This window comes from Acanthisitta chloris, unplaced genomic scaffold (assembly GCF_000695815.1).
Source record: "Acanthisitta chloris isolate BGI_N310 unplaced genomic scaffold, ASM69581v1 scaffold42795, whole genome shotgun sequence".
Lineage (NCBI taxonomy): Eukaryota > Metazoa > Chordata > Aves > Passeriformes > Acanthisittidae > Acanthisitta > Acanthisitta chloris.
The window spans coordinates 21,054-30,272 of record NW_008672796.1 but is presented as its reverse complement, the minus strand read 5'-3'; the positions used below and the strand labels follow the sequence as shown (position 1 = coordinate 30,272).

Below are 9,219 nucleotides of genomic sequence, written 5' to 3'. Positions count from 1 at the left end.
AGGTGACCCAGGCTGGTTAAAAGCACTTGTTTATTGGTTACAATATCAACTCATGGCAACATCTTTCACTGAGCCACTGTACAAATACAAAGAAAAAGATCCATCGTGGGGAAAAAAAAAAGCTATAAACAGAGTTCATAGCAAGTGATTTTTTTTTGTCACAGGGAAGTCTTTTTACAACAGCACTGTTAAAGAACAAATGGCACAAGTCCCTGGTTTTTTAATAGCTTAAATAAAAGCTTTAAGACTGTTTCTGAATACATACACAATCCAAAGGCAGTGCAGAATCACTTCGTAATTGGTAACATTACCAAAGTTTTCCAAAGTAGTCAGCAACAAGTAAAAACAAAACAAAAAAGCTGATGAGAGATGCTGGGAACTAAAGGCAAAGTAAAATCAAGCATGTTTCGAAGCATTTTGTTTTGGACTCCTTTGGATGTAATATGTACTACAAGTGTTCAGATGCTTTTATTTTTTAAAAAAAAGGAGAAAAAACACAAAGAGAGCACCATTGTGTAAGTAAAACAAAGGCTTGAAATACCTAAGACTATTCCACCGAAGTCCATATTAGTTAAAACCTAAACATACTGTGTGGTATAAGAATGTCAGGCACATGTAATCTGTTATCAGTTATATCAATTAGTAACACTGTTCACACATTTACCATAACAACACTGCATTAACATTCTGCATGTATTTTACATAACCAGCAATTGGATAAAAGGCTCTGGTGCCTCTGAAGTGTAGGAGGAGTGTGACCAGCATGCATGCCAGAGTACTGGATACAAAGTGCACCATCAACCCATGCTAAGTACTTGTACAGGAAATGCTATCTCAAACCAGCCATTCTGCTACACAACCATCGATACCAACTAGTCCAATTAGCCAATACTCTCACCAACATCTTAAAGCACAGCACTAAACCTAGTGGAGGTGACAGTGTCCTCAGAGAGGAGAGACTACAACTCTTGGAATGTTTTCACAATGCTTTCATTCCACCTTAAAGTAATTAATGTGAACTTCATCGTGGGACGAGCGGTTACACAACTGAAGTAAAGAGTTAACTATTTCCAACCCATGCAGTACAGAAAGCACACTGGGACCTGCTGCTGCACCAGCTCAGCTCTGCCAAGGCAGGGCCAGGCCCTGTCCATACGAGGGGGAGAAGCCTATTTAACCTGTGTTCTGGTTCAAATGGGGAGTGTATCTCTCTGTCTCCTGGTCAATGTACTGAGCTATCGGCTCTGCCACATACCTGCAGTGTAGCACAGCAGAGGACAGTGATGCTTGGAAGAAAAAGGACTGGAGACAGATGGAAACAGGCACCTTACTGGAGTACACATCATGATGCCACACAGCAGCTTCTTGTGGTTTCCAGAATCTCAACCACTATCTCATCCAATAAACAGGTATCCGAGTCTACACGGGAACAAGCCCAGGCTGGTGCTTGCCTGAATGGAGAACTCTCTATTGCAAAGTTAAATCTCCTTAGAAAATGCTGACAAACTCTACCTGAACAAAATAACTTTGTTACACCAAGTGCATGATTCCACTTCCTAAGCCACAACCGAGAGGCTGGGCAAGAGTCACCCTGCCACTGTGGGGCACAAAGCTCTCGGCCACTCCACTTGCATAACGGCACAAAGCTCTCGGCCACTCCACTTGTGTAATGACAACTCATTTGACATTCAGCTGAGGATGTAGTTTGGCAACAAACATTTAAGGCCAGTGAAGATGTGCCCATGAGTGCTGCAAGACCTGCTGGGGTGAGTTTGCTGTCACAGTGCAGTCAGATCACACAAGCTGCACACCCATTACCTACAGGCACACACCAGTTTGAGATTCAAAGCTGGGATAAAACATTTTAAGTATAACCCATGAAGGGTCATTTTATTACCTTCCCTGTAGTAGGAGGAGTTTGAGCTTTCACCATTAAAGCCACTTCCACTTCAGTAGGGGCATTGACCTTGGAAGGTCACAGACAGTCTAAAGAAGGGAATGCCACAGCCTGTGTGGGTCTTTAGTGGCTTCACACAGTGCCCGTGGTACTGAAATCTGCAGGTTTAAAACCATAACCTACATCCAGGGCAGTAATGAAACAGCAAACATCACCTGGGCAGGATCTATCCCAGGCTTCCTTAAAGCTCCCAAGATGCAGCAAATGCTGTTTCCCCCGTGGTGCTCAGGCTTGTCCCAGGTCTCCTTGTGCTGACACAGGAGCCCCCTTGGAGCCAGGGGAACCTGGAGCAGAGGTGGGCAGAGCTCTGATGCCTTTGGACACCTCATCAACGAGTAGTTGGTGTTCCTTATATCTATTTTAAAAGCAGCTGAATCCAACAGCCATCCAACAATGACAGTGAGGTTATTTGCAGTAACACCTGTACGAGAGCCATTCCCATGGTTACAGGCTACCTGAACTGGTAAGAAAAGTTATATACAGCTGTAAAATTGGGTTTGGAGTTTCCCAAGTAGAAACCAGTTTTAATACCAGAATGTAAAAATGGCACCTGCCTTGGCAAAGGTGTTGACTAGGAAATTGGTTCAAAACACACTTCTATGGAAAAAAAAATATTTTTTTTTAGAAAAAGAATATTTTCTTAAAATTCCTTAGTAACAAATTTCCAGAATGATTCACTCAAGGCAGCTGTGAGTTAAGAAAAACTAAAAATCAAGTGCACCACTAAAAAATAAACTGAGTCTGCAAGATCCCAAAGAGCTGCTCACTAAAGAGAGTTACAAGAATTCCTTAGTTCTGTTAATGCAGCCAGAGCATAAAGCAAAACGCTGAGGAATTCCTGTGAGACAATACAGTGGGATTTTGGTCCTACACCACAGGCTGCTGTTAGGAAATGTTCCTTCTCCAGCACAAGAGGTGCCTTTTTCTATTTCAAAAGTGAATTTACTGTGATTGGTACATTTGTTGGCACCTTCACCATTATAGACATGGCAAGTTTACAGGCACAGTCTGGAAGTACTGAAATTTAGCATTAAGTGTCAAACTTGACAAATAGTCAATCTCAGCCAGGAATCCATTTGGGTGTATTACAAGATTCTGGGCCCTTCTCTTTCCTACCTGACCCAGAGACACCCAGACTCCCCATCAGTTCTGATGAGGGACAACCAACATCATCTTCCAACCTGATGATTTAGAATTCACGTTATCTTTACAGTAAGTCACTTAAGAGAAGCCAGTAGACTTAACCCCCCTTCCCAAAAATGCCAGAGATGTTCAGATTCCCAAGGGAACATCCACTGCAAGTACAGACATGCTGCCAGGCACCGAAAAGTTAAGCCACCTCCCCAGGCAGGTTCCAATGGGCATCAGTCGCTTGGTTTTCCTGTCTCTACACTCAACTGTTCTTGATCAGATTTTTAAGCAACAGACATCAAAATCAGAATAAAATCAGGAAAGGAGAGGAAATGGCTATTTACAGTGTCAGAGCTGCAGAACAACTGGCAGGATGTAACGCCCATGTCTAGCCCTCAGTGACCACAGCAGACACAGGTCACTACAGCTATGCTAGGAAGGTCTCAGGGGTCACACAGGTGCACTGTAAGTTACACAATTCCTTTGGTAATTCACACTGCACAGAACTGTCAACAAGTGCTTCTGGCTGTGCTGTGCTTTGGCAACCCCCTAATTTGGAGGGGGATTACAGGATGAACTGCACAGTTAAATCCTCTTTAGGAATTTAAGCAAAGTTCTCCTGAATTTCTCAGTTGGTGTGGAACTGAGCAAGCTCTGCAGAACCACTGCTATGGGCTCTGAGCAGCAGCTGCATGACTCTGAGTGCACATCAGCTGGAGCTTGTCATGGGCCAAACCCACTCTGTCTGCCTAAAGCTGAGCTGAAAAAAGGGAAAGCACTCAGCCACTTCACAACAGCAGTGGTGGCCACTTGGCTTCCATACCCACAGACTGTCTGGAGTAACTGATGCAAAAAGCTGCAGGAAGGAAGCTAAAACTGCTGCAACCAGGTTTTTAATTTTAAGCTGCAAGTCTGCCTGGCATTAACTCCTTGGTGTTTGGAGGCCATGACTGCCAATGGATGAACCAGGAACCACTGGCTTGAAGAACCCCCCGATTAAGAATAGGCAAGCAGGTCAAGAAGTGAGTGAGTAAGGCTGTAGGTATTTAACTGGGAGTCTCCAGGGCCTTTAAAAAAAAATTTAAATGCCTTCCATTATAAAAAACACATACATACCATTGGCTTCACTTTATCTACAGTAAATTCACAAAAACATTTAAACAGCAATCTAGTTCACCCACTACAAAACTCAGAAGTGACATCTCGGGTTAAAAGCAAAGCTATAAATGTAGTTCCTTAAAAAATGCAAACATTTTTTTACATACAGACAAATGTTACATGATTGGCTGCTATAATGTGTATATTCTGTTATGTACAAAAAAAAAAGTACAGGATTAGCAGACTGAGCACAAGCAAAAACCCTTCAAGGACGATCTAACCAAACCACCAAAAACAAAAAGACTGGCTCTCAGTTTGTCGGTCACCATGATTATGTGTGCTGGCCCCTTTTAAAAAGTCAGTGATTTCTTCCCCCCTCCCCTATTTCTTCACTTGATTTTTTTTTTCTAGTTTACAGAAAGCCTTTTTTTTTGTGTAATAATCAGTGAATAGAAAAACTTCACCTGCAAATACAAGGTAGAAATGTTATTTCACAGCTATAGGCTGCAGCATTGATCTCTCCAGATCTCAAATGGAGAATGTACATGTTTGGCTCCCAGTTAATTCCAGATTCTGAGAAAACTGTCCCAAGACCCTGTAGCTACAGCCATGCCATCATCAGTGACACCTAAACAGCTGACACGGTTGTCATGGCCAGCAAGGACACCTGGAAAAGAAGAAGCAATAGGAGTTAGTGTCTGCAAGCTGTCAAGGACTTCAGATGTTACTCTGCTCTCCTAGGCAAGTCTTAGATGTGCTAACAAAGTTGTAATGCAACATTTTAATCATCTTTCTTGTCTTTACCCTGAAGAACCATACAGACCACAACAGCCTTAGCAAGAAACTCAACAATAAGGTTTTAAAAATATGTATACACAATATTGTCTCCACTTTTCTCTCTGCCCTTATGACTTCTCCTTCCTGACCCAAAACATCTTCATCCCTACTCAGGCTCTCTAGCAGTCTCCTCCTGGTTTTGACAATGCTGTCCACAATTTCAGCCGTCAAGAACTTTCAAAATCAAATGTGATGTCTCCTGACACTGCCCTGGATACAGGAACCACCTTCAGCTTCCCATGTTCTGCAAACTGCAGGGATTACAAATCCCACACGTACCAGAGAAGCAGCACTACCTCAGCCGCCTCCTGCTTTGGTTTTGCTTTCCCTCTACACATTCTTGCACTTGTCTCCTCTCCCACAGTTCTACACCCAGGTCTATTGGAACTCAGCTGCTCACATCCCGTAAGGAAAAGCACTTATTTTCAGTCTGGGCAGCAGCACTGAGGTGCAGAAGTGAACCAGGCCCCAGTGTTTACATCACTGTACCTAGTGAGAGATGCAGCTGTGCTATACACACAACTGAGCCCCAACAGGCTCAGCTAATCCAAGGACCACAAGTGACCACTTCACCTCTCTCCCAACAGCAGGAAATGGTGCTCCCCAAAGCAAAAAAGACTACTGTAACTACATCTGAATTATTGCCTCTGATGGGTGCAAAAGTTAATGTGTAACTTTATACTACTAATTTCATACACTGCTGTGAAATACATTTTCTGCAGATGTAACACAATTTTAGACACTGCTCCTTAGCCTCAAGAGCTGGGACCTCCCAGCCCAGAGATCTGCAACAGCCACTGCCCAGGGACAGGCCTGTTCCACTGACTGGAGCATTTCCTGCACACACAACAGAGATGGAACTGGAACGCAGGGTAACTGCAGGAAGACATACCCAGATGCAATAAAAGGCCACTCCAAAAGAGAACAGTGGTAAAAGGAATCAAGCAGATTCCATCACATCAGCAGCAGCACTGGCAATGAACTGGCTCTGCAGAGATTCTGAACATCCATGTGCTGCTGAGGCACTGGAAGAGCTCCAGCAGCTGTGTGTGCTCACCTGCCCTCTCCCCTTTGAGGGTGTCCCACACGTTGCAGTTGAAGTCGTCGTAACCCGCGAGCAGGAGGCGCCCGCTCTTGGAGAAGGCTACAGAGGTGATCCCACAGATGATATTATCGTGGGAATACATCATCAATTCCTGATCCGCACGGAGGTCGAAGAGTCGGCACGTGGCATCATCGGATCCAGTGGCAAAGGCATGTCCATTAGGGAAAAACTGCAAGTTTTCATTAAGAGACAAGTTTAACACCATAAAAGCACACTCTTCATGTGTTAGATCAAGAGCATCACAGGATGATTTTGCCATGGGTGACCAAAGGCAGAATGATTTCTTAAAAATATCCACATGTTGAAAAAAATGCCTATAAACAACTATGCAAAGAAACACTTCTGGACTAGTCCTGGTGACGGGAATTGTACCAGCCAGTTCCTGTGTGCGGTGTAACAGGAGTCACAGGGGATGCAACTGACTCCTACAAAATGAGGCAAACCCCAGTTGTGTACATCCTGGCTGCAGGCCACGAAGACCTGGGTGAAGTGGAACATGATGTTCCACCCAGAGCTGGTCAGCCAGGTTGGCTCAGCCAAGATTGAATTGCTTGCTTGTAATCTATTTCCAAAAAAAATCCCCTCCGCACCCGACTCATTCTCTCAACTGCCATATTGATTGGAATGGGAATGAAGAGAGCTCAGCACATCTCAGGGTCCAGGTCTAAGTATAGGAACTGCATTTTTGTACTGCTCATGCTTTTGGTATTTTCTCAGCCTTAATAATTTTTCATGTTTATCAAAAACAGATGCAGCTTAGACTTAGATTTCAGTCCCTATTTACCAGAGCTCATATCTTGCAGATCAGAACATAGTGTTACTATGACACAGAGGAAATATAATCCAGTGTATAAATATTACCAATTTATTCCATGGATGAATATTCAACACCAGGACTGATTTTACCTTTGCCTTCTAGAATATTTTGCTGAAAGCTCTTTTCAACAGGAAATATCAAGTACAATTTCACTCAACGAAAAACTTGGAGATGAGGATGTTTGGCTGTTTTGCATCCTTTCAGTATATTGCATTTACCTACAGTTTTCAGTTTATAACACATTGCAACAAGTTTCTCTCATCCATTCTTTGCTTCTTAAAGTGAGGGCTCAGTGAACAAAACCAGCTGAAACTATTGCAAGAAGAGCTCAATGCATCACAGACAGCAGAAATAATAATTCAGTTATAAACCAGATCATAAGTTATTAGACAACCTTCTCCCTTAGATGCAATTTAACAGTATCCATCCTAACTAACTGATTTTAAGTCAAGGTAGCTCAGTAGACTATGAGCTGAATTCATGCAAATGTCACCTTTATCCTCCCCCTTTGCTCCCACGTGGAAACACACGGGATGACTTACACACACTGCGTTGATATCCGACACGTGGCCGGTGAAGGATTGCCTGCACATTCCATCCCGGATATCCCAGAGCTTGGAGGAGGCATCACAGGCACCCGAAACAAAAGTCCTCATGTCTGGACTGAGGGAGAGGCTCATCACATCACCAGTGTGCCCAGTGAACGTGGTGGTCTGCTGACCAGTTTCAATATCCCACAGAGCGCTGCAGACAAAGGGACAGCATTAGCACAGTGTCTGTGAGTGCTTCAGACCTTGAGATTTATATATAACCTAAGGCATTGAAGAGGAGGGGAAAAAAAGAAGAAAAAGAACCAGGGGGTGGGGAAAGGCCAACAGAGCTCAAAAACTCACCAAGTGGTGTCTCCTGAGCTAGTGACAATTTGGTTGTCATCTAGGAAGCGACAACAGGACAAGTATCCTAAAACAGAACAGTTATGTTAGTTTCCAACTAACAGGAAGTAATAACTGAGTTTAAAATCTAAGAACAGCATCAAAGTTCTCCCACAGCTCATCTATAACCAACAGAACTCTTCCACAGCCCACAGCACACCTCAAAGCAGGACTGTTCCCTCTGGTGCAGTAGCAAACCAAAGTGGAAGCAAGAGCATGGCTGACCTGTGTGCCCTGGCAGCTCTCGGCTCACTCTCACGTTGCCCTCTCTGGTTTTTAAGTTGTATATGGAGCAGATGTTGTCCAAACCACCACAGGCCACGTAGTTTCCGGACGGTGCATACGCACAGGTCATCACCCAGGAGGATCTCAGGGGAATGGCATGCATCTGCAGAGACACAGAGCTGAGGGCTGCAGCACTGTCAGCTCTCCTCACTGAGGTCAGTCAGTCACAGCAGATCCAACACACCACACACCCTGCACACTGAGTCTCTGGATTTTACAACATGTAACTCATTTCATGTTCACACAGCACACACACTTGTGACAGACACCAGTACCCTGCAGGGCAGACAGACAGAACTCCAGCACAACATCATTTCATAGCAAAGCTATCCTGAACTTAAACATTTACAACATTGGTTTATGCTGCTTAGAACTTGTAGTTCAAGGATGCAAAAGAACTGGACAAAGAAAACTAAGACAAGATGGTTGTACCCACGGAGAATGGACAGTTTACACAAGCACAGCACCACTCCATGCTAACTAAGCTTTTCCCTAACAGCTCTTTTATCCTTCTTTCTCCTCTGCCCTCAAACCCAAAGCACTCTTGTAAATTCAGAGGTTGTGCATTTCTACAATTTAAGACCAAATTACTTTCAGAAGCAACAGGCACAGCAGAGAGCAACAGCTGCAAGCTGCTGCACTAGCAGATTAAGAGTGAAAATGTTACATATTACCTGGGTAATTAACTATTGCTTCAGAGACACAATCTACACACATCACTAGTAACAGATAGTATGAAAGGAACAGAAACAGATCATGTCTGAATTAGCTTCTGAATCTGCTTCTTTTAATTTCTGACTTGCAACCACAGGAAAACCAGACACAAGCTCTCTCAAACAAACTACACATGAATTATTAACAAGGATTATAAATACCTTATTTGTTGTATAACTATCCCAAATAATTAATTTTCCATCTTGAGAAGCACTGACTAGTAGCCTAAATAAACACAAAATAAAGTATGTTAATATAAAACAAATTAAACCAAAAAATCTCAAAATTGACACACATGATGCATGATCACCAAGGGATTCGGATAGTCCATTTCTTTACTACC

General features: G+C 43.4%; 1 protein-coding gene across 2 annotated transcripts in view; it reads right to left on the bottom strand.

Annotated features, from left to right (window-relative positions):
* Positions 1-4,498: 4,498 nt before the first annotated feature.
* LOC103802194 (guanine nucleotide-binding protein subunit beta-4) overlaps positions 4,499-9,219 on the bottom strand; it is a 10,565-nt gene continuing 5,844 nt past the window's right edge. For both annotated transcript variants that reach the window (XM_009074646.1, XM_009074647.1), the window contains 6 exons: positions 9,038-9,101; positions 8,103-8,265; positions 7,839-7,905; positions 7,488-7,689; positions 6,081-6,297; positions 4,499-4,853 (listed from right to left, as the gene is read on the bottom strand). In XM_009074646.1, coding sequence (XP_009072894.1) covers positions 4,747-4,853; positions 6,081-6,297; positions 7,488-7,689; positions 7,839-7,905; positions 8,103-8,265; positions 9,038-9,101 — 820 coding nt within the window. In that variant the 3' untranslated portion in view covers positions 4,499-4,746. The remainder of the gene's footprint in view (positions 4,854-6,080; positions 6,298-7,487; positions 7,690-7,838; positions 7,906-8,102; positions 8,266-9,037; positions 9,102-9,219) is intronic.